Source organism: Myotis brandtii, unplaced genomic scaffold (assembly GCF_000412655.1).
Source record: "Myotis brandtii unplaced genomic scaffold, ASM41265v1 scaffold436, whole genome shotgun sequence".
Lineage (NCBI taxonomy): Eukaryota > Metazoa > Chordata > Mammalia > Chiroptera > Vespertilionidae > Myotis > Myotis brandtii.
In genome coordinates, this window is record NW_005366679.1 from 26,313 (window position 1) to 53,069 (window position 26,757).

Consider the following 26,757-nt stretch of genomic DNA (forward strand, 5'->3'; position numbering starts at 1 on the left):
AGCTGATCCTTTGTTTACAAGTATACTCTATTTATGCAGCACTAGATGGTCATAATAACCTCATGTAACCATCTGCAATAAAATCAGTATACTATAGAGAGTGGTAGGAGTACAGTGTTGTTCTTGTCTGTTGGGTGGCAAGTTAGGCACCTTATGCTACCTAGGGACCTGGAAATATTTGACAAATTTTACTTTCTATCAGTTCAGATTAACATCAAACTTATCAGTGCCTTTAGACTCAGTCAATATATATTGTATCTTTTTTCAATAACCTTACAGTCTACTTGTAAAGGCAGGCACACCAATTAAATTAAATTTGGTAAAAGAGTTATGATTCGACTAAGACCGTGAGTCCCAATTTGTCCAGTTTATGTGCATTATTGTTAATATTGTCTCTTTCACTCTTAATAGTGTTCTTGTTTGAATGATAAATTATAATGCTAAGTTTTGTTTATGGGATTCAGGGAAGATTACAGCATAGATGAATAAAAGTAACCATTTCAATAATTAAGTTTATGATAGACTTTGAAATTAGTACTTACACTTTCAAGAAGTCTAATATATACTTCTATTGGAGCCCTGACTGAACTGAAGTCTATCACTAAAAATTACTTCCCCTAAGTACTGATCCCTGGTCGATGAGCTTGAGAATTGTGGATTTATGGAGTTATGACTATTCATTTATTTTCTAGGTCCTGACATATTACACAGAAAATCTGTAGGCCTTGCATCTCTAAAGAACCTCCAGGTGACCACCTATTTGGACAGGTGTCTGTCAGGCTCTCAGGTTGCAGTAAGTATGAGTCCAATATTTGTATTTGATATTTCCTGCCACACTTGGCTAAATTCCTGATGTAAATTAATTTTAAAGATTTTACACTTAACTATATGAGCAAAATCTATGTGATTCTTTAAAAAAAAAATCCAGAATGTTTTCTGAAATACTTGTAGTGAGCCTTGTGCTACTTTGATCTATTGAAAAGTTTCAGCTTCATGGATTATGGAAGTTGGACAAGACCCCATATCCCCTATTTATTAACCCAAAGCTTGACCACCACAACAAGCAATGTTTATGAACATGGTTTGACTAAGTATCAGCTAATTTTTTTAAACCTCTTTTTATAAAGCATTGTGACCAACCGATCACAAAATGTTACTTCGTCACTTATTCGGAGCTCTAATTGAAGCTCTGATTTAGGTCTCAATAATACACTTGCTTTGAGCTGATGATGGTATTCCAGGGTGAGAAACACTGTGGGAGGTTTTAATTGCATGCTAATGATACAAGCATCAGCTGACAAATTACATCTGTCTCAGAGTCAGTGCAATACAAGTTTCTACTGATGTTGTAATGTTAGACTTAAAGATTAACTTCATGTTGTTAAGATTATCACATGCCCTGACAGGGTTTCCAAGCTACATTGTTCTGCTACTTATTATTTAATATTAATAGAATTCTTTTAAATCTTGGCAGTGTGAAGAGGCTGGAAAGAGGAATATGATGGGGTCCAAAGCTCTCTGTTTGGCGCTGTTTTGTGTTCTCTTTGCTTCTCATATTTATATACCCATACCAGGCAACATTGAAGAACGCTGGAAAGTAATGGCCTTGGATGCAATTTTTAAAACTTGTACATTTATGGTAAGATGACCATTTTTTCTTCTGGACATTGGGGTGCCTTGTTAACTTATGAATTTTCTATTAATTACTGTTTTTAAATAACCATTGCTTGTTCTTTAGAATACATCAACTACATGAAATTAAGTAAGTACAACTTGGTGCATCAGTGCAAAACAGAATGAGATAGAATTCTTGTTTCCAAAGAGTTTATGTCTAAATGTAAACTCTATCTGTTGTGATATGCATAAAATAAATGGTATTTTTTAAGGGAAAACTTGGAAGTTTATTTGATAACTTGACTTATATTTGAGTTTCCAGGGACAGTCTAGTTTTCCATAGGACAGAGCTAAGCATTGATGTTTGTACCTGTTTGATGTTAATATAGGGCTCTCACTATTTCAATGGCTTCTATTGTCCATCTTCAATTCTACATTGCTGGGTTTCAGATTGTCTGACTTGGAATATGCAGGGTAGATTATGAATTCAAGCAAAAATACCTCCTTGGTAAGGGGAAGACATGGTTATAAACTAACATTTTTTTAGGTTTTATAATGCATAGGCTTTCTATGATATATACCTCTGCTCATCTCCACTATCCTTCAATTGTTTTTACTGGTTTAAAGAGGAGGAAAAAGAGGTTCAGAAGAGTTCATGCAGCTAGAAATTGACAACTCCAAAATCTGCACTCAGAACTGTCTCGTTTCAAAACTCAAACTCTCTCTGCAAAACCAGGTGGCTCCCGGAAAGGTCCTCTGAGGAGAGTAACAATATGAGGCTGCAAGGAGAAGACAGCGACAGCAGATGATTAGAGAAGTGAGCAATCCCTGTCTAAGAGGGAGAGGCTGTCACATGGAGCTTTGTACAGTGATGACAGTTCTCTGAAACCACAGCCATTTCCTGTCTGTGTCTGCTAAGTCCTGATACTTTTCTTTCGAACCACTCCTAGAGGCTCACTTTCACCAGACTGTCTTTTCCTAATGCTCTCACTTCATTTTACACAAAATCAAAGAATACGTGGGTTAACAAGCGCCAGCTCCATAGAGAAACTGCTGTTATCTTACTTAACTCTTTCATATGTATTTAAAACTCAGAGTGACTGACACTGCTGTTATCAAAATTACATTAGCAGAACAGCCAACTTTAAAGTTCTACTTTTACTTTCTTAACAACAAATTATTCTTACCTATCTATAGTAAAATAATGCACTTTATGTATTTGATATCATAGATGAGTTGCTCTTTAATAAAAAAATATTGAGAAAAGCACATATGTAATTACTTTAAAGATTATTCTAGTAAAATAAACTGTCTTTAGCTGTTATAGGGAAAACAATTTTATTGTTGTCAGTACTGAATTTTGTAACTCAAAGTTGTGATACCAGTAAGAAAAATTAATTTTTAACATATGAAAGGGAAGTGAAAATTAAAGTTCTTGGCAAAGTAGCCTTGAAAAATAAACACAATTACTATGTTATCATATGTTGACAGATATATTTGAGAAGGAAACATGCCCAATCCTGAGAAATTTCCTTAGTTCTTCACGCAAGTTTTTTTTTTCCTTTAAAAGGAAGATAATAATGATAAATACTTTGCAGCATTGCTCTGAGAAATAGAGATCTTGTATGCTAGGCAAACACAAAATAATCTCTAAAGGGGTAGCTTTTAATATTGTTCCAAAAAATACTTAAGTATCTATTCAAAACCAGGAATTATCTAAGAAATGAAAAAAAGGTAATTTGCCAAAAATCTAATTTTTAAAAGCCAATTCACCAAATGAAAAATTAAATTAACACAATTTAACCACTTACCAAAAACATGCTTTAAGGAACATTCTATGTGAGTGCATGCAATTAGGATTAAAACACTAAAAAGCTCATGTTAGTGAGGAATGCTTAACTAACAATAAGACAAGATTGTCTGAGTACTTACATGGGCTAGGCACTCTTCTACAATGCATTGAAAGTCCTAACTCATGTAAACCCTACTAAAACCCAGTGAGGAATTCTATATTATTATTAACTAGAGGCCCGGTGCACGAAATTCATGCACAGGGAGGAGGGTGTCCCTTAGCCCAGCCTGCACCCTCTCCAATCCTGAACCCCTTGGGGATGTCCGACTGCCAGCTCCCTGTGGGGGATCGGGCCTAAACTGGCAATCAGACATGCCTCTTGCAATCCGGGACTGCTGGCTCCTAACCGCTAGCCTGCCCGCCTGCCTGATCACCCCTAACTGCTCCCCTGCCAGCCTGATTGCCCCTAACCACCTCTGCTTTGGCCCCACACCCAGGACCCAGGATTCCCTCCTCTGGCTGGCCGCAGGCACCCAGAAGCCAGGCCAGCTTCACCTGGGTTAGCCACAGCTGCAGGTGCCTGGGACCACAGGGCGAGTGGTTTTTCTCCCTCTCCTGGTCGCAGGCACTGGCACCCGGGACCACAGGGCGGGCGGCTTCTCCTGGGCCCAACTTTGTCAGGAAGGACATCCTGATGGTCATCTGGAAGACATCCGGTCTAATTAGCATATTACCCTTTTTATTAGTATAGATAAGAAAATTGCAGTACAGTGAGTAGTTTGCTTAAGTCAGACAGACAGTTCAGGTGGTATAAGAAACTAATCTAGAAAAATGGTTACAGACGTGGCTTTGAGATTTACTGGCTATAATTTCTAGTTTCTGCATGTTTCCTCAACATTAAAGTGTGGGCATTAGATGTTCTCTAAATCCCTGTAATACCTTAAACTCTTTGGAATAATTATAGTAATAAAGGCTGTTTAATGTACTATTGACCATGTATTTTTTAAGTTTTTCTTTTTAATAAACTATCCAGTGAAATGTCACCAAGGTCCTGAAAAGCTATTCAGAAATACCAAGGAGAGATTTTTTTCAATTATATCAAATATGGTATTGGGGCCTTAGTTGCAGGGGGGAGGAAATGGTGAAAGGACTATGAACAGGAATCTATTTGGAATTAAAAACTAGGACATTTGAATCATTTAGATGATAGTTAACATTTTGGATTAAATACAATTAAAAATAACAATGAAAATATGACAGCATGCCAAAAAGAAAGGAAGGAGGGATGTTATAAGACCTAGAGATTTTTCCGGTAATAATTTACAATTAAGCAATAATTATGATTTTAAAAAAACTGTCGGTAAATTGAAGCTGTTGAATGAGATAGTTATTAGCCTAAAAACATAATACTTGAGATTTTCAACAGCAATAAAGTTATGCAATAAGAATTATACAATATTATTCAGAAACAATTTTTATAAACAGTCTATTTCTGGTTATTTATTTTTCTTATGTTTTCTTTACTTTCCCTCTGTATGCATTTGATGTTATTTAAAGATGAAAACATTTACTTTGTTCTGCTCTTACAGGGTATGTGCTTTGAAAATATAGGTATTATGACATATGAAGACTTTATTTCCATGATATTCAGGCTGGATTATACCCAACCACTTTCAGATGAAAACGTCACAGTGACTGATACAGCATTTACTGACATTCCAGTACGTGTGTACTTGCCAAAGAGAAAGTCAGAAACCCCAAGACGAGCTGTAATCTATATTCATGGTGGAGCTTATTGTTTTGGAAGTTGCAGTAAGTTCATCATATAATTAAAGAGTATAACAAGCTATATGTTTTTGATATAAGAACAATTTGATATAAATATACTTATATATATACATAGATCTACCTCTCTCTCTGTCTCTCTCTGTCTCTCTCTCTCTCTCACAACAACAACAGATGAATTGACAGGCTCTTATAAGACATAAGTATAGCTATAAATATTAGGTACCTAACAGAGAAATATACTTAGACATATCTGGCAAAATATATCATGGAGATTGTCATTTCCATTTTTTTTGCTTTGTTTGTTTTTTGGTAAGCATTTTCTTCTCAGCTTTTTTCATTGAGTAAGCTTATATCAAGTGAATGTAGGACATGAAAGTCAATTAGTAAACTTTTTCTTTTTTCTCTCTGTGACTATGCTTTCCTAGCATGTCTTTCTGATCTTACTTCTAGAAAACTCCTTCTCATCCTTTTATGTTTAGGCAAAGTATCAGCTGTGTGTGCACATGTGCATGTATGTACACATGCTGAGGAGGGGATGTGCTCAAGTGTGTACGTGTGTAGGCTTCCCTGGTTCTATAAGACTTTAGCAGCATTCCTGTATGTCCTTTGCAGCTTGTATAAGCTTGGTACCAACAATTCTTGCTTTGTTTCACAATTGTGTTACATGTTTGTTTTAGCATCTCCTTGTATGTGGCATGACCTCCTAGCTAGCATCTAGCAAAGCACTTTCCATACAGTTAATGTTCAACAAATGTCCTTTGGAAAAAATAAATAGTCAAAGGGAATTTTGTTACAGATCTCCAGAGTGATTATCAAAAAAAATTTTCCTAGTACTTTTATGCCTTTTTCATCTTCTTAATGTTTTCAGTAAATTAGATTTCATCTATAATTCAATTTATACTGGGCATTAGGATGATCAGAATATTTAGCTTCCTTTTAAGATAAATTAAAGACTAAGTTAGCTTCATTTGTCTACAAAGACAATAACTAATTCCACTGAAGTTTTTATAAGGTCTATGAAATATCCAAGTGTTCCTATTCATATTATTGGGAACTCCGTAAGTACAAGAGAAATACCCACAGATGGGAAGATATCACTTTGAAATTTGAAATTTTAAAATAAAAGGGGGTTAAGTGGAGGTTGAAGAGGGCATAGAGGGGTAAATGGTAATAGAAAAAAATTAATTACAATTTAAAAAGAAAGAAAATAACTATTTAAAAATATTTGGAAGTGTTCCTGATTATTAGATTGATTTCTTCTTCATTGTCAAGGGCAATAATTGTGATCAGTAATTTCTAAAAATATGAAATTATTATTCAGGACATTACATTCCAACATTTAGCTCAGCTGAATTCCAGTTGTGCCTTTTTTCTATGTTTTTGTTTTATATGTGCATATTGTATGTTTTTGGATCTCCCAGAACTCATGTAGGTAAACTGTAAATTACTTAGGATACTTTTTATTTGTTGACAAAGCAGGATAGATGCAGCAACTATTCCCTGGTATTTGCAAATTTTGATTTCTTTTCTTTTTTTCCCTAGGCTTTCTATTTTTTTCTTGTTAAAAGTTGCCAAACTTGCTTTAAGAACTAAGACTTTTTAAAAAAAATCCTCTAGTACAGTGGTCGGCACACTGCAGCTCGCGAGCCACATGCGGCTCTGTGGCCTCTTGAGTGTGGCTCTTCCACAAAATACCAAGTGTGGGCGCGCACATACAGTGCGATTGAAACTTCGTGGCCCATGCGTAGAAGTCAGTATTTTGTGGAAGAGCCACACTCAAGGGGCCAAAGAGCTGCATGTGGCTCGCGAGCCGCAGTTTGCCGACCACTGCCCTAGTAGGCTTTTTACATACTTCTGTGTTTATTGCTTTCCAACATTTATCCTAATGACTTCTTGTTCCTTTCTAAATCCTAAAAGTACTATAAATTCAATAAATGGACATATAAAAAAGAAAAAATATCAGATTGCAAATATTATGTGCATTGGGACAGTTTTCATTATAGAATAGAAAATAAAAACTTAAATCAACTTTTATTATAAAACTAGAGACCAAGTGCACAGATTCATTCACCGATGGGGTCGCTCAGCCTGGCCTGGGGGGATCGGGCCGAAACCAGCTCTCCGACATCCCCCGAGGGGTCCTAGATTGCAAGAGGGTGGTTCTCAGGTGATGCACCCGAAATCAGGCTCCTTCCTCTCTGGTTCCAGGTGCGTCACCCGAAAACCGCAGCTGCCAGGTCATCTCAGCTTAGCAGCTCCTGTGTTGAGCATCTGCCCCCTGGTGGACAGTGCACATCATAGCTATCAGTTGGAGTGTCTGCCTCCTGGTGGTCATTGCGTGTCATAGCTACTGGTCAGATGGTCAAATGGTCAGATGGTCGAATGGTCAGACTGTCCCTTAGGCTTTTATGTATATAGATAAGCAAAACAGCCCAGCCAGTGTGGCTCAGTGTTTGAGTGTTGACCTGTGGGGCAGGAGGTTGCAGTTTGATTCCCGGTCAGGGGTACATGCCTGGGTTGCAGGCTTGGTCCCCAGTGTGGGGCGTGTAGGAGGCAGCGGATCAATGATTCTCTCTCATCATTGATGTTTTTGTCCCTCTCTCCCTTTTCCTTCCTCTCTGAAATCAAATTTAAAAAATAAAAAAAAGATAAGCAAAAACAAAATTGGTAGATAACAGTAAAATCATGTTTGAAATACATAATTGAGGGACTTTAAATGTGAGGATCAATGGATTCTTATACATTTTGATCTTCATCTATACATTGCCTTTTCCCACATTATCAATTCCATCTTTAATGAAAGCATTATTTTTTCTACATAAAAGCCTAATTGATTTTTTTTATTTTAAGGTTATTACATACCCAGTATTTAATTTGAAGTTTTGCTAATATGCAGCAGACACCTTAGAAAAGCTCAGAATTTGATCACAACTCTAGAATTCTCTGAATTTCTAGAATCTTGTGGTAGATAAAGTAATAATAGGTGTTGCAGATTTGCCAAAGTGCTGTGACCAGGGCACTGAACCGGTAAATTGGATTTGTGGGTACATAGAGATAGATGTGGTGTGTGTGCGTGTGTGTGTGTGTGTGTGTGTGTGTGTGTGTGTGTGTGTGTGTTGGGGGGAGAGTGATGACTTGTATGACAAGCATGCCAAAATGAATACGTACATCTCACCACACACTGACTTGTCAGAGACTCTCTCACAATCTAGCTGCTTTTTTATAGACTTTGTCTTACATGCCAAAGTTATTGGGCCATTTCACAATGTGGTGTAGTGGGAGAAAATGAAGGTTTTAAGGAACCATGCTATTGAGTGTTGTAGTTTTAGACAATCAATGCATCTATTGTTTTTTTCATTTCTTAGTTCTAAGCCAATTGAAAGATTATAAACTGATGAACAAAAATAGATACAGAGGCAGAGCAGCATCGAACAGACTGTCAAACTACAGCGGGAAGGCCGGGAAGGTTTGGGGGGCAGGGGAGAGGGGGAGGTAAAAGATCAACCAAAGGACTTGTATGCATGCATATAAGCATAACCAATGGACACAAGACACTGGGGGGTCGGGGAGGCCAGACATATGTAATACTCTTTGTAATACTTTAAGCAATAAAACAAAATTTAAAAAAAAAGAAAGATTATACACAAAGGTCAGGTAAATAAAATCAAAACAGAACCATTGTTTCTAGTGAAGCTTGGAGAATGTGTATTCAGGTGTTGTTGAGTCAGACTCATCTGTACTGGCTAGCTGCCTGGAGAAGCAGAGTGCAAGACCACAACGGGTTCTTGGAAGTATCATTGTGTGCAGACAACATATGACCAGAGAAAATTAGAATGGGCTGAGTCTAGTTTCAAATCCCCAAAGCACCAATGAGCCACGTAATTTGTTCACCCCTGGGGAGAGCAACTGAAGCAACACTCCTGTAGACTGTGTCATGCTGATTCAGGTCACTCTGCATAAAAAAAGTGTAGGGAAAATGGTTCCTTGTAATACCCAAATCACATTTCTGTCCAAGTTCATAGCTATGATTTTCTGTTGTTGTTTTTTTATTACAAGGAGAACTTTGACATTTATTTCTTCATTTCAGAGCAGACGGCTTTTGACTTCCTCAACAGATGGACTGCAAACAAACTTGATGCTGTTGTTGTAGGAGTGGAGTAAGAGAATAATTTTCTTTGGCTACTATGATTTTTGCTTTCACAGAATAGAGGTTTGATTTCCTAATCAAGTCAGCTATGCCTCAAAGATGATATTTAAGAATTTACATATTTTATTTGTCACCATTACAACATAGAGCAGTCTTCAAATATGCCTAGTATCTCATTATTCTTCTGTGATATGGGAATTTCTGTATATTTTTAAAAACATTATTGCTCTAGATTCTTAAACTCAGATTGTATAAGGCCCTACTTATGTCCCAAGAAACATGGCTAGAGAGAAAAAATAAACAATTACACATTGGGATGTTAGGTTGTATCTGAGTTGATATGTTTCACTTCAGAACAAGTCTTTGAAGTATTATAGAAAGTAAAGGTTGAGATCAGCTGATAATTTTAAACCACTCCCCAGAAAAGTGATCTCTATAGTTCTCTCAGGATATTGTAACATAGGTTTTTTTTTGTTTGTTTGTTTGCTTGCTTGAAGCTATAGAAATTTAGAGGAAAAACTAAAGTAAAATTTCCTCAACTAAAGTATGATTGCCATTGTTATTGTTATGGTTACTTACAGTATCTAGAATAACTTTCTGTCTTCAGAATTTTATAATATGACATTCTCCTTCTTACCTCCATAACTTTCAATGTAATCTAAATCTTATCATTTCAAATATGTTTTACTATAATGATATGTTTCTGGTTGGCATATCTATTCTATCAAATTCTTATGATATGTGTTGTACTTTGCCCTATAAAGTCTCAATCTACTGCACTTAAAATAGTAGGTACCAACATCTTTTGGGTACATACTTATGTTTAACTACACTTTACTTAGGATTTTCTAAATACAGTTTATAATAAATATTTAAGGATCATCTCAACAACATTTAATATTAAGTGCAAATATTTATGTTTTAGCATTCTAAAAAAAAGTAAAAGTTAGCTCTGAGAACAGGCTAATAGAAGTGTTCCCCTGTTTTTACTGGTACACATATATGGGGGGAAAAATCTATATCTATTCAAAGAATTGTGTGATTGTGTGAATTTGCCAGAAACTAGCAAGATTTCTAGCATATTTAAATGTTATATATATTTCAAAATTTTTATCTAGAATCAACTCCTGGGCATTATCCATAATGAGGTATGTGCATTACCAGTGTGTAGAATTTTTATCTAAATGACCTTAAAAAAATAGGACATTTGCCTAGAATATGCTCTCAGATCTTCTGCCTTCAAACATCAATGGTACTTTTTCAATCATTTTTAAAAATGTTTTTGATCACCAGTTACACTGAGAATATGATGTAAGCTATAGAGCATCTTCAATCCAAAATGTACTTGGACTAAAAGTTATGGTCATAGTATCAGGGAGTTCATAACAATCCCCTTACTTCTCACATGCAATGCCATCCATGGACCTTAGATATGATGTGAAAAGCTTTATATCTGTTTTTATTTTTCACATCATAATGAGTTAGCAGAAAACTCAGGTTTGATTTTTGGAAGATAAAACAATAAAACCTGTTTCATTACATTTATTTGATACTTGGAAGCTACATAGACAGATACAACCATAATGGTACTTATTAAAACTGTTTAAATACGTTTTTCTTTTTCAAAGCTATAGACTAGCTCCCCAACACCGCTTTCCTGCTCAGTTTGAAGACGGCATCGCTGCAGTCAAGTTTTTTCTTCAGGATAAAATTCTTACGAAATATGGAGTGGATCCCACCCGAATCTGTATTTCAGGAGACAGTTCTGGGGGCCGGTTAGCAGCAGCAGTGACTCAAAAGGTACATTATATTAGTCTTTATGCTGGGAAATAGAGGTCAAAGGTTATTTCCCCCCTCCTCTTACAGATCGCTAGTTCTTCCAGAACCATTTCTTGAAAAGAGCATCCTTTCTCATTGGATTACAGTGATGCTTGCATTTAAAATCAATTGACCATAATGATATGACAATCTATTTCTGAATTCTCTCTTCTGTTCCACTGATCTATATGTCTATCCTTATGCCAATACTATGTTGACTTCAGCTTTGTGTTTTGTTTTTTTCTAAATTGTTTCTAATACTCCATGTCTTTTCCCTCAAAATACTAGGATATCTTGTCAATTTCTAAAAAAAAAGACTAATTGAATTTTGATTGGTACTGCATTGAATCTATAGATTTGGAGAAGATTGACATCTTAATAATGACACTTCCAATTAATGGACACGCTTTATCTCATATTTTATTTAGGTTCTTTTCAATTTCTTCAGCAATATAAAATATGAGATATACCATGTGCATTAATTGCAAATATTTTCCCATAGTTATTCCTGAGTTACTTTGGAAAGTTTCATTTAAAATAATATTTTCCAAATGTTTATTGACTGTACATAAAAATACATTTGATTTTTAAAGTAACCATACAATTATATTCTTGAAAATTTTACTTATAAATTCTAGTAGTTATTTTTTTACATCTCCTATGATTTTTTTAAACAATCATATCTTCTGCAACTAGAGAGAGTTTTAATTCTTCCTTTCCAATTTTATGCTTTCGTTTTATTTTCTTAATCAGTGCATTGGCTGGGACTTCCAGTACAATATTAATTTCCTACCTCTGAAATTTAGGAGGAAATCATGTAATTTTCACCAATAAATATGATTTTAACTGAAGGTTTTCCATACTTGGTTTTTTTTTTGTTTTTTTTTTTAAATAGTATGATTTGAGTAGTTTTTTTTTTTTAAATATTTTATTGATTTTTTACAGAGAAGAAGGGAGAGAGATAGAGAGTTAGAAACATCGATGAGAGAGAAAGAATATTAATTTCCTACCTCTGAAATTTAGGAGGAAATCATGTAATTTTCACCAATAAATATGATTTTAACTGAAGGTTTTCCATACTTGGTTTTTGTCAGATTGAGGAATCCCTTCTATTCCTGTTTACTGATATTTTTGCATAAATGGATAGGGGATTTGCTGACTGCTTTTAATGCATCTATTTCAGATGACCATGTGATCCCTCACCTTTAATTTTTTTAGTGTGGTAAGTTATGTCAATTGACTTTCAGACATTACATTATGCTTGCATTCAGGCATGTGCCTCATTTGGTCACGATGAATAAAAATTTTATATATAGCTAGTTTCCATTTGCTAAAATTAGAGATGTAGTGCTTTGGGAGGGATTGCTTTCTATTTTAAAAAATGTCTTTGTCAGATATTGACCTAAGGTTTATACTGGCCTCATTAAATCATTTGGGAAGCATTCCGATACCTTTTTCCTTAATTTCTTTTCTCTTAAATATTAAAATAAATGACTCATGCTTGGAGCACTTAGAAGAAGATTGCACATACAAACAGAGAGACATACACATTTATATTTTTATATATATACCATACACATGTGAATATATATACACACATATGCATATATACTTATGCCTACACGTATGTACTGATCTGTAACACCACGTACCCATATAAAGCCCTGTTGTGGAGCCGTTACATCAGTGGTAGCAAAATTTCACCTTTGGCTCTGCACACTGGGCCTCCCTTTAACCTAAGATGCTCCACTTCAATGCCCGTGGTAGTTAAAATACTATATAAATTTTCTTAGGGGAAAAAAGGAAGTTTGCAAACCATTAAACATGTTGATTCCTGAGGTCTCGTCCACCCTGAACTAACCTGATGTGTATTTGAAATAACACGTCACTTATTTGAAGGATCTTGCTGGCCTGCAGTGGGAAGTTACTTGGGGAAAGAAACTTGGAAAATGTGCTCACTTTCAGATTATTATACGAGCTGCCATGCCAAGTCATATAGCAATCTGATTTTGATTCTTATCTAAAACTGGTTTTGTGGATGTAGAAATTCTGAAAACTGTCCAAAAGTTACCCAACAATGATTGATCAAGCAACATCTTGCCACACCTATAATTTCTCCATATATAATGTAATGTTTGCTTGGCTTTGGAAGTAAAGAAAGCTTTTGAAATGATGAGTAGATGTAGCCATAGAGATTTATGAAGAAATGAAGACCCACCGGGCAATCTTCAATATTAATATAGCCACCAAAAATAAATGCAATTCACAATAACATTTGTAGGGCAGTACAAATTGTTTTCTTGAAGTAAAATAAAATTTGATATTATTCTATTCTTTGCATTATACAAAAAAAGAGAGTATATATTTAAATTTTTGGTCTATCTGTTTGAAGAGATTGTTACAACTGAGAATGCTGCATTAAAAACTCAGTGTATTTTAAGAACATAAAAAAGTAATTTTCTTTACCCTTTCTGATATATTTTTATAATCATATTTTAAGTTACTTGTCTTCATGATCTGGTAAACTTTCTATATTTTATTTCTTTTTTTAAAATATATTTTTATTGATTTCAGAGAGGAAGGGGGAGGTAGAGAGAGATAGAAACATCAATGATGAGAGAGAATCATTGATTGGCTGCCTCCTGCATGCCCCCTACTGGGGATCAAGCCCACAACCCAAGCATGTGCCCTTGACCGGAATCAAACCCGGGACCCTTCAGTCCACAGACCGACACTCTATCCACTGAGCCAAACCAGCTAGGGCATCTATAATTTATATTTTCATAAAAGTTTTATTTTCTGCACTAGGTTTATTCTTTTTTTTTTTTAATCATCACACGAGGATATATTTCCATTGATTTTTAGAGAGAGGGGAAGAGAGAGGGAAAGACAGACAGAAACATCAATGTGAAAGAAACACCTAGATTGGTTGCCTTCTGCACATGCCCTGACAAAGACCAAGGCCAGGGAAGAGCTTGTAATTGAGGTATGTGCCCTTGACCGGAATTGAACCCGGGACCCGTAGGTCCCCGATGCTCTATTCACTGACCGTAACTGGCTGGAGCTGCACTAGGTTTATTCTTGATCTGGGTCATCAAAACCAACTTTTGCTTTGTAATGATTAGAAACTTTTTTACAAAGTCTCGTGACCCTGTGACTAAGAGTATGTTATAGAATTACTAGAGGCCTGTTGCACGAAGAGATTCATGCAATGGGCCTTCCCTTCACTTGGCTGCTGGAACCGGTTTGCCTCTGGCACCCGGGACCCAGGCCTTCGCTCTGGCCGGGCTCCAGCTGGAGCCAGCCCCGGAGCCATCAGGCTTTCCTGCTCCGGCCCCGGGGCCATCAGGCTCCGCTGCTCCGGCCCCGGGGCTGACAGGCTTTGCTCCACCACTTGGAGCCTACATATGCAAATTAACCGCCATCTTTGTTGGGTTAAATTGCATACTCTCCTGTTGGCTGGTTAGCGTAGCGAAGGTACGGTCAATTTACATGTTTGTCTATTATTAGGTAAGATGGATTGAAAAACTCAGTTTCAATAAGAATGCAACTCAGAGAAATCAATATTGTTGTACACTCTGAGAAGACTACAAGAAAATATATTAGATTTATTTTTCCTATATGTTTACAAAAAATGACCCGTTTCATACAGAATTCACAATATAAAAAAAAAAATGTTCTTATAGATTAGAAGTACAAATAGATTCTTCTGTAGTTTTTTTTTTTTGTGGACTTTGTTCATTTTTAAAATAAATTGCCATTATTGAAAGGAACCTTTTAGCTATAATTTTCTGATAATATCACATTCTGTACCCTAAATCATTAAGGTTACTTACCAATCACAATGATCTGGATGGTCACTATAGTTAAGGAAACTTTTCTGGACATGGTTTCTCTTTCTGAGAGTTCATTACTAGTATACTAGAGGACCGATGCACAAAATTCCTGCAAGGGCAGGCCTTTGCAGCCCCAGCTTCCTTGGCCCTCACAGCCCCGGCTTCATCCGGAAAATCATCAGAAGAATGTCTGGACAGTCATTCTGCTGTTTGGCCATTTGGTTGATTTGCATATTATGCTTTTATTATTATAGATTAAAATGACATTGATTTTTCACATTGGTGTTTCTCCCTTTCCCTTCCTCTCTCTCTCAAATCAACAAATACATATTTAAAAGAAAAGTAAAAAAAATAAAAGGTTAGTAAGCCCCATTTTTAACCCTCCCACTCTCTGTCATATCATGTCTTTTCTGTACCCAGCTTCAAAAAAGAAAATTTACTTTCTTTTTCTACATAATTAGAATATACACTCCTCAGTTCATCACCTTGTGTTCTGCACCAGCCATTTATTTTAACTTTCTGTGGGTAAGTTTTTCAATCATCCTTTATTTTTTCTAAATCTATACACATTTTTGTTGTTCTTTTTTTTCTTTCTTTATTGATTAAGGTATTACATATGTGTCCTTATCCCCCTATTGTCCCCAAACCCCACACCCTGCTCATGCCCTCACCCCCCTGGTGTCTGTGTCCATTGGTTAGGCTTATATACATGCATACAAATCCTTTGGTTGATCTCTCCCCTTTACCCCCACCCTCCACAACCTTCCCTCTGAGGTTTGAGCATCTGATTGATGCTTCTCTGTCTCTGGATCTGTTTTTATTCATCAGTTTATGTTGTTCATTATATTCCATAAATGAGTGATATCATGTAATATTTATCTTTCTCTGATTGGCTTATTTGCTTAGCATAATGCTCTCCAGGACCATCCATGCTGTTGCAAATGGTAGGAGTTCCTTCCTTTTGACAGCAGCATAGCATTCCATTGTGTTATGTACCACAGCATTTTAATCCACTCATCTGCTGATGGGCACTTAGGCTGTTTCCAAATCTTAGCTATTGAAAATTGTGCTGCTATGAACGTAGGGATGCATATATATTTTCTAATTGGTGTTTCTAATTTCTTAGGATACATTCCTAGAAGTGAGATCACTGGGTCAAATGGGAGTTCCATTTTTAGTTTTTTGAGGAAACTCCGTACTGTTTTCCACAGTGGCTGCTCCTGTCTGCATTCCTACCAGCAGTGCACGAGGGTTCCTTTTTCTCCGCATCCTTGCCAGCACTTGTCGTTTGTTGATTTGTTGATGATAGCCCTTCTGACAGGTGTGAGGTGGTACCTCATTGCCATTTTGATTTGCATCTCTCGGGTGATTAGTGACTTTGAGCATGTTTTCATATGTCTCTTGGCCTTCTTTATGTCCTCTTTCGAAAAGTATCTATTTAGGTCCATTGCCCATTTTTTGATTGGGTTGTTTATCTTCCTTTTGTTCTTTTTATATCACTTATTTTTATTATTTAAAACTCTTGCCAACTTTTACCTTAGAAAACTTTTCCTTCCCATGATATTGATAATGGCACTCTTTGTTCTTTTCTAAGTTCTCTTCCATTCAGGTTTTTAAAAAAATAATTTATTGATTTTAGAAAGAGAGAAAAGGAGAAGAGAGAAACATCTGTGTGAGAGCATAACATTGATTGGCTGCCTCCTGCATGCTCCCCACCAGGGATTAAGCCAACAACCCAGGCATGTTCCTTGACCAGGAATCAAACCAGCAACCCTTCAGTGCATGGGACGATGTACAACCAACTGAGCCACACTGGCCAGGGCCCTTCCATTTAGTTTTATATGAGAAAAAACTTCTTTTTACACTACCTGGTATTTCCCAGGGCTCAACTCTTTGGTCATTCTGTCTCTTCTTCCACTCTCTCCATGCTCTCATGGCTCCGCTCTGATTTATCTGCTGAAGGCTCTCTAATCCACATCTTCCACTGTTACTACTGTTCTGAGCTCAAAACCCATATACCCGAGTAGATGTTTCCACCTGGATGTTTCATAAGCTCCAGAGACTCCTCCAGGCAAAGCTCTTCTATGTAACCTCTATAGTACCTGTAGCAGTTTATACACGGAATATAGTACTTATCCTTTTATTTGTTGCATGTGAAATTCCCCAACTAGAGTCTTAAGTGTTTGGAAATCTAGGAAATATTTCTATTTCCAAACCTTGACATCATATCTGTATACCTCCTATCTTTTTTCTCCACCTTTCAGGATTGCTGGGGTTTGATTTCCACCTCCCTTCAACTTGTTTTACCTGATTAGCTACTTTCTTTAACCTGCCCCATTTCCAACATAGCATGATTTCACAACTTACCTTCAATGTGTCTGTGTGGGGAAAAAAGATGTACACCATTGGAAAGAGCAACTGATTCCTCATCTTTGGAATTAGGTTGGTTTGGCTACTTGCCTGAGAAGAGTGTGGGTGGATTCATTTTGTCCCCTCTCTGTGTATGAAGTCACTGTTTCTTTCTTTGGTTCTTGGTGGGGAAAACAAAGAAGTCCATAATTGTTGCATCAGAGTAAAGTTTAATAAATGATGAATTTAGAGAATTTAGCAAGGTCAGATCATTAAAGGGCTTTGTGATTTATTATTATTATTTTTGATTTTTTTACTTAACTCATGCCATTGTGATTGAAGAAGATGTGTGATATGATTTTAGTCTTCTTAAATTTATTGAGACTTATCATGTGGCTTGACATATGCCCTATCCTGGAAAACATTCCATATGCACTTGAAAAGAATGTGTATTCCTCTGCTTTGAGGTAAAATGTTCTAAAAATATGTATTAAGTTCATCTGCTCTAATATGTTGTTTAAGGACATGGTTTGCTTGTTGATTTTGTGTCTAACTTATCTATTCATTGATCTCAATGAGGTATTTAAGGCCCTATTATTACTATGTTACTCTGTATCTCTTGCTTTGTGTCCGTCTATATTTGCTTTGTATATTTAATTTTTATACTAGCTTTATAATTTGTTGATTCACTGTTTTTGCAAAGTGTTTGCCTTTGTCAGTCTGATTTTTTTCTTTTCTATATTTTTGTATTTATATCTTTGATCTTTTCTTTTCCACTTAAAGAAGTTCCTTTATCATTTCTTATAATTCTGGGTTAGTGGTGATGAACTTCTTTAGCTTTCCTTTGTCTGGAAAACTCCTTATCTCTCCTTCAGTTCTAAATGATAGCCTTGCTGGGAAGACTAATCTTGATTGTAAGTCTTTGCTCTTCCAATTTTTAGCATATGTGCTGCCAAAGTGAACACTATGTCTTTGCTTTTCATCACTTTCAATATTTCATGCTAATCCTTTCTGTTCTACAACATTTCTGTGGAGAAATCAGCTGACATCCTGTGGGAACTCCATCTTACATAACCAATTTCCTCTTGCTGCATTTAAAATTCTCTTTTATATTTAACCTTTGATATTTTAATTATAATATGTCTTGCTGTGGACTTCTTTGTGTTCATCTTGTCTGGGAATCTCTGCACTTCTTGGACTTGTATGTCTATTTCCTTTGCCAGGTTAGGGAAGTTTTCAGTCATTATTTCTTCAAGTAGTTTTTTTTTTATCCCTTGTTCTCTTTCTTCTACTCCTGGGAGCTTTTTGATGCAATTATTGGTATACTTGATATTGTCCCAGTGGTCCCTTAAAATATCCTCCTTTTTTATTCTTTGGTGTTGTTCCATTGGGAGTTTTTCACTGCCTGTCTCCTAGATTACTGATTCAATTTTCCATTTCATTTAATTGCTGTTGATTCCCTCTGATGTTTTATTGATTTCTGTTATTTTATAATTCAGCTCTGAATGGTTGTTTTTGTTGTCTATTTGTGTGTGTGGGGGGGGAGGGGGGGAGTTTCACTTTGTGGAAGCTCTCACTGAGTTCATGCATTCTTTTCCCAATTTCATTGAACATCCTTGTGTTTTAAACTCTGTATCTAGTAGATTGCTTGCATTTTGTTTAGTTCTTTTTCTGAAGTTTTGTCCTATTCTTTCATTTAGGGCCTGTTTCTTTGTCTCCTCATTTTGGTTGACTCCCTGTCTTTATTTCTATGTATTAGGTGGATCTATTACATGTTCCAGTATTGGCAGAGTGTTCTTATGTAGAAGGTGTCCTATGGAGTGCAGTGGCACATCTCCCTGGTCACCTGAGCTAGGTTCCAGAGGCATCACCTGTGTGAATTGTGTGGGCCCTCCTATTGTACTTGGACCTCCATTGCTGTTGGCACATCAGTGGACTGACTGGGTGAGAGGACTGGCCATAACGATAATAGATGAGTTGTTCTGCAGGGGCTGACCCCAGGGAGTGAGAATCACTTTAGCAGAGGCTCTGGGGCCAGTTGGATCTGCCCTTTTCTTGTGTCAATTGTGAAGTTCATTGGGTGAAACCCCAGTGCAGCCTGAAGCCTGCCCCTGGGTTTGTTAGGTCTGGAACCTCTTGGGAGGAGCTCTGGTGTAGGCCAAGGCCAGCCACTGCTTGTTAAGGGTTTAGGGCTGCTTGGTAGGAGCCACATAGTGATTGGTTAGTTGCCACTTGTGCTGGACTTGGATGTGCTTGGGAGAGGCTATGCTGCAAACTGAGACCAGCTGCCACTTGTTCTGGCTTTGAGACCCTTTGGTGGGTGCAATGATGCAAACTGAGGCTAGTCATCATTTGTGCTGGGTCTGTGGCTGCTTAGTTGGAACTATGCTGAAGGCTAAGACTGGCTTCCCCTTATGTCCAGTTTGGGGCCACCTGATGGCAGTGACAGTGCAAACTGAGACTGGTTATCACGTATGTTCACCTTGTGGCCACTTGGCAGGAGCTACAATTTAAGCCAAGGCCTGTTGCTGCTTGTGTGGGGTTTTTCGACCTTTGAGAGAGTCTGTATCATGAGCCAAGAGCAACCACTTGCATGGAATTTGTGGCCTTTTGAAAAAGTCTGCAGCATAAGCCTAGGGGTTCTATGACTCATGTGGTGTTTGCCGTCCTTTGAGTGTGTCTGCAGCATGAGCCAAGGCAGGCCACTCCTATGGAGGAACTTCTGGAAGAGGCTCAGACCAGTCAAGGGAATTGAGTTGGTGGGGTCTTAGGGAGTCACCAGGGTGGGGTGAACTATGTTTCCCAAGTTAATGGAGAGCATGAGTTTGGCACCTTCCTGCACTGGGCCAGCTTCTGGGAGGAGAGCTCAGCAAAGGAACAATGGTCCAGCCAGTGATTCTGTCCCTGGAGAGAATGCCAGCCCTCATCCAGAAGTTAGTCAACTTAGTTATTCCCCAGATGTTCCTGTCACTTTTTGAGCTGCAGCCTCTGTGCTGGAGTTTAGATCGAATGAGTTTTTGTACTGCCCCTTTAAGAGCAGCATGTCCTGGTCTCCCACAGACATTTATTTGTCTGTCTGGGATGCAATTGCCACTGGTTTTTACAGACAGATGTCATGGGGACTCCTCTTCCCAGCACTGAACTTAGGAGCCCAGAGTGGGGTTGGACCTGATATATCCCTCCTGTTTCTTACTCATTATACTCAGGTATGGAACCTGCCCTGTCTGCATCTCTACCCCGCCTACCTGTCTCAGTGATGACTTTTTCTTCTGTATCATTAGTTATAGGAGTCCTGTTCAGCTAGTCTTCAGGTGGTTCTCGGTGATGGTTGTTCCATAGTGTAGCTGTAATCTTGATGTGAACTTGGGAGGAGGCAATCTCAGAGCTTACCTACTCTGTCATCTTGAATGAAGTTTTTTTGTGTTTTTTTTAGTCAATAATTTTTACAAAGCTATATATGCCCTCATTTTCCTCAGGAATATAGTATTTCATTTTTTTCCCATTGGTGGGTTTTGACAAAAACATTCTCTCTCTCTCTCTCTTCTCTTTCCCCCATTGCCTACTCTATAAAACTCATTTTGTGCACTAACTCAATTGATGATAAGGCACCCAATTTGCTAGAGCAAATATAGCTCTAGATTGTGCTATTATTATGGTCATGAAACCAGGTTGCTGCTATTTCTGTCATTACCTCAGATTGAGGTGATCACTGTGGTTGCTGCTCTCAGTCTTTCAAATTACTCTTTGATATAGCTCATTAGGGCCAAAATTTTGCTATATGTCATACTTTTTTTTAAATTGAGGCATAATTGACATATAACATAATATAATGTTTCAGGTATAAAACATAATGATTCCATGTATGTATATATTGTAGAATGATCGCCACAATAAGTCTATCACCTCATGTAGTTACATAATTTTTCATGTGATGAGAACTTATAAGATCTACTCTCTTAGCAACTTCAAATATACAATATAGCATTATTAACTACTAGAGGCCTGATGCATGAAATTCCTGTAAGAGTAGGCAGTCTATCACGTAGTTACATAATTTTTCATGTGATGAGAACTTCTAAGATCTACTATCTTAGCAACTTCAAATATACAATATAGCATTATTAACTACTAGAGGCCTGATGCATGAAATTCCTGTAAGAGTAGGCCTCCCTTCCCTGCCAGCACCAGCTTCCCTCTGGCACCCGAGACCCGGGTTTCCCTCCAGCCACCAGCAGGCACCCGGGACCTGGGCTTTCCGCACAGCCCAAGCTTGGTCCAGAAGGTTGTCCGGAAGATAGTCCAGTCTAATTAGCATATTATGCTTTTATTATTATAGATAGTCCCCATATTGTATATTATATCCCTAGAACTTACGTAATTTATAACTGGTAGTTTGTATCTCTCTCTTTTTCTCACACAAAAAAACAAAGTGTTAAAAACTTTACTGTTAAAATGAGCTTGACATTTTTTTCATGTCACTGACATTATAAATATTGAGAAAATAATTATAACATCACATCAATTTATGTAGATTTGTTTATAGCTCAAGATTGCTTATACCAATAACATTAAGTTTCCTCTTCCTGGTGTTTTGGAAGTCTTTGCCTTACAAGGTATTATCATATTTTTTTCAGGTGCAGAATGATCCTGAAATAAAACATAAAATCAAGGTACAAGCTTTACTTTACCCTCACTTACAGGTAATTGATTCGTATTTGCCATCTCACAGAGAAAATGAGAATGGTGTGGTTCTGACAAGGGACATAGCCATAAAACTCGTGAGCTTATATATCACCGAAGATAAAACATTTCCCCAGGCACTGAAAAGAAACGAACATATGCCGCTGGAATCAAGACCTTTGTTCAAGTTTGTTAACTGGAGTACTCTCTTACCCAAGAAGTATAGAAAGGACTATGTTTATACTGAACCAATTCTTGGAAGAACTAGTTATTCATTGCCAGCTCTTATGGACATCAGAATGTCACCCTTGTTGGCCAATGATTCCCAGTTACAGAATTTGCCATCAACCTTTATTCTTACCTGTCAACATGATATCCTGAGAGATGATGGACTTATGTATGTTTCAAGACTTCAAAATGCTGGAGTTCAAGTTACTCATGAACATATTGAGGATGGATTCCATGGAGCTCTATCATTTATGGCATCACCCCTGTACTTACATCTAGGTCTCAGAATAAGAGACATGTATATTAGTTGGCTGGATAAGAATTTATAAATCCATCACTTACTTGATTGTATTTTGTGATATTTTGTAGTTGTAGTACAAAGAACAATGCCATTTGTATTGTCTAAATCTAGACTTGAATCAGTTATAATGATTACTGCATATCCTCGAACTAGTAATATTTTTGACTCACAAAACCTGCATGTGATCCTTTTTTCTCATTACTTATGGTTATTAGAATTATGTTGGTCCTGATAGAGACCAGTGCTTATTAAAGTTTAGAAATAAGAATAATACTGGCAAGTAAGAGAAGACAATATTCAGACAGGTACAAAACTGTATAATAAGTGGGAAGAGAAAAAACATACGGAAAACATCGTAAGGAAATTGTATTCATTTCATGTGGCTGTTATAACAAATTACTACAAATTGTGTGGCTTAAAACAACAGAAATTTATTCTCTAGAGTTCCTGGGCCTGAAGTCCAATACTAGTATCATTGGGCCAAAATTAAGGTACTGGTGAGAGAGATGCTCACTCTGGAGGTCCCAGATGGCTGAACCCCTGCCTCTTTCACCGGGTGGCTAACAGTACTCCTTGCTCTAGCCAGATCACCTTAATCTCAAAGGCTGGCATCTGCAAATCTCGCTGCCGCATCTTCACATGGCCTTCTCCTCCTCCTCCTCCTAGAAGGATACATGTGTTTGCATTCAGGTTCTATCCAAATAATCCAGAACAATCTTCCCATTTTGAGATTCTTTTTTTTAAATTTATCTTTATTGTTTAAAATATTACAGATGTCCTCTTGTTTATTTTTTTCCATTGACCCCCTCCACCCTGCACCCGCTCCTCCCAGACCTTCACCACACTATTGTCTGTGTCCATGAGCTATAAATATATGCATATAAATTCCCAGTTAATCTCTTCCCATCTCTAGCCCCACTCCTGCTTCCCTCTGAAATCTGTCTGTCTGTTCCATCTGTCTATGTCTCTGGGTCTATTTTGTTCCTCAGTTTATTTTGTTCATTAGATTCCACATCTGAGTGAGATCATGTGATACTTATATTTCTCTGACTGGTTTATTTCACTTGCATAACACTCTCCAGGTCCTTCCATGCTGCTGAAAATAGTAAGAGTTTCTTTTTTATTTTCTTTCTTACAGTCGTGTAGTATTCCATTGTGAAAATGTACCACAGCTCTTTTTATCCATTCATCTGCTGAGGGACACTTGGGCTGTTTCCAATTTACATTTGCAGATACTCCCTTTCTATCCCTATATATAAGGTAACATTCACAGGGATTAGGATTTAGATATTTTGGAAAGGCCTTTTTTTATTTTCAGTTTTGTTTTGTTTTTTAAAAAAGCAGCAGAACAGCATTATAATTCAGTCAAATCTAAATATGCATTCGACAATGTATTTCATCTGAGTATGTAGTGAAAAACTTTTCTACAAACACCCTAAATATATTATCTAGAAATACCCCAAAAGTAAATCACTTCTGCAAGCCTTTTGTTGAGCAGAATCATATGTTAAAACTGAAGACTTATTGCTGTGAAAAAAAATGTGTAGTACAGTAGTATGAATCTTAGGTATTAAGCATAATCAGTTGAATCAAGTTAAGTTAAAAATAAATATGTGGCAAGAAATGTGTGTGTGTGTATGTGTGTGTGTACCTGTAAGTGGGGTGGGGGTCGGGGTGAAAATCTACAAGCCATTTGACTATATACCTTGTTTAGTTAAGACTAGACATTATATCATACCTTCCTTTTTCAGAAGACAATTAAAAATGACAATTTCAACAGTCCATAAAAAACACACTACTGTAAACAGACAACCAAGGGGTCCGAACTGCCTGTCACTACTTGAGCCAATTAAGCAGAGACATGATTAAATCATATATGAGCGTTTATTCCAATAATGCAGGAAGTATGGAGAGCAGCAGGTCATCCACAAAAATCTGCTCTGCCCCCCACCATAAGCCAGCTGCTTCTATTGGGTAGGAGGCAAAAATTATGTGGGAGAGTAAGAATTACAGGCATGGGAAAGCAGGCAAGGTATAATGGTTACAGATTACAGGTAATGCGGAGTGGGGGGGTGGGGGGTGGGGGAGTGGCGTGGTGGAGGGGGGGAGTGTCACAGAGGGCAGGTGCCTCCAGGCACCACCTCTGGGACCAGATTACAGGCAATAGGGGCTGGGTTTGCAAAGGGTGGGGGCCTGCGGGACTAGATTGTTTTAGCCACAGGGTTGTAAATCTTTCCATAAGGGTAGGCAGTTCTTGGGAAAGGAAGATGGACTGCATTCCGATGTTAACTCCCATGTCCCAGGGTAGAGGACTCTTAGCCAGGTTAGAATGTGCTTTTTTCTAATCAGAACAGAACAATCACAGTTAATAGAGCATGATTAGAATTTCTTATAATTATAGCTACTCCCCAATATTCTATTTCTGCCCCTAACACTATTTTTTACAGTAGAAAGAAATTAACTATGTGCAAAAAGCTATTTTTATTCAGCTTAATTTCAAGGCCCCTAGGATAAAAAAAAATAAAACAAAATAAAACACATCCATGATTCTCCCAAATTAAAAAAAAAAAAAATGAATGGCATTGGAATGAGTTGTTTTTCCCCACTGAGGTTTATAAAATCTATACAAAAATTTGATACTGTCATATTGTCATGGTTCTGATTTCATTTCCATTACACTTTCTTAAAATATATTTTAAGTTATAAAAGTAATTATCTTCATGGTACTGAATCTGATTCCAGTTCTTTTACATCATTTAGGATAACTGGCTCCCAGTTCCAATCAAGGAAAAATAAAAACCTCTTGTGCAGGTAAAGCCAGAACATTGAGACTGGTGCTTGGAGACAGAAAGGTTTATTTATTTAGTCAAAGTGAGAAGACAAGGAGCAAGATCCTCAATCCCCCTCTCTCAAAAAGCAAAATACGGGCGGTTTATGCAGTTAGGGAGTAGGGAAGGAGGAGTTCCAGGGAACTGAGAGAGAAGTCTGTGTTTCTTTAGTCACAGATAACACTTTTTCCTATCAGACTCCTGGGTGTCAGCAGCTGGCCGCGGCTACCTTGAAGACATTCTTTCCTTCTCCAAAACAAACTCATAAATTTTCCTGCGACCCTGACCCTGAAATTATCTCCTCCTGCTTGACATCAGCAACCTATGACTACATTTGTGAGAACAGAAGTTGAGCAGGAAGAGCAATTTAACACATGGACATAGGCCTAATTAAGAATTAAGAAGGAACTCCTACCATTTGCAACAGCATAGATGGACCTGGAGAGCATTATGCTAAGCTAAATAAGCCAGAGGAAGATAAGTACCACATGATCTCACTCATATGTGGAATCTGATGAACAACATAAACTGATGAACAAAAATAGATCAGAGATTCACCAAGGAACTTGTATGCATATATGCCCAACCCATGGGCACAGACAATAGGGTGATGAAGGCCTGGGGTGGGGGACCTGGGCGAGCTGGGAGAGATCAATGGGGGAAAGGGGGACATCGATAATACTTGCAAAAATAAAGATGAAAAACATTAAACTATTTAATTCTAGTTGCCTAAAGTATGAGGGGCATCAACATCACAGGCTCAGCTCTGTGCCTTAGGGAGTGACTAAGGGCCCTCCTGGACAGGACAGTTCACAGAAGTGTGCTCCAAGCCTCTTTGCAGAAACAATCACCAACCTTGTAGGAAGATTGTCTGGAGGTACCTTTGTTTGACACCATTTGCAACAGGAAGTCCTCCCTCCTTTACATCACATTTGTTGTACTCACTGTCCTTAAAGCATATCCAAGAATACCCAAATCAAGGAGGTGGCTGGGAATCATTAGGGACAGATATTTGTTTTGTGTTTGGGGTTATAAACTAGACGATGTTACTCATTCTGGCACTCAAATTGTTCCAGCTTGGGTCATTGGCAGCTCTTTCCCCCTTACACATGCCTCTGTATCCTTTAGATTGGTTGGTGTTGAAGGGTAGTAGGGCCCAGACTCTTCTATCCCCTTCAGATCTAATGGCGGACAGCTTGTACTCACTCACTAGGATGCTCAAATCCTGCCAGTTTCAACTGCTTTCCAATTGGTTACTAAGACTTCAGATGAATACATGTTGGTAAGATCTCTGTTGCTCCCCTGGGCTCCCCCCTGCACAGAGGCTGCTGCTGCACAGGCCTTGGACCTGTTGGTGGCTTGTTTCCATTGTTTGT

General features: G+C 37.5%; 1 protein-coding gene across 1 annotated transcript; it reads left to right on the top strand.

Annotated features, from left to right (window-relative positions):
• Positions 1 to 1,483: 1,483 nt before the first annotated feature.
• Positions 1,484 to 22,881, top strand: AADACL2 (arylacetamide deacetylase-like 2). The gene is made up of 5 exons (XM_005874389.2): positions 1,484 to 1,639; positions 4,996 to 5,218; positions 9,282 to 9,351; positions 10,970 to 11,141; positions 21,979 to 22,881. Exons 1-5 carry the CDS (start codon positions 1,499 to 1,501, stop codon positions 22,579 to 22,581), a joined length of 1,209 nt encoding a protein of 402 aa, XP_005874451.2. The 5' UTR covers positions 1,484 to 1,498; the 3' UTR covers positions 22,582 to 22,881.
• The last annotated feature ends 3,876 nt before the right edge of the window (positions 22,882 to 26,757 follow it).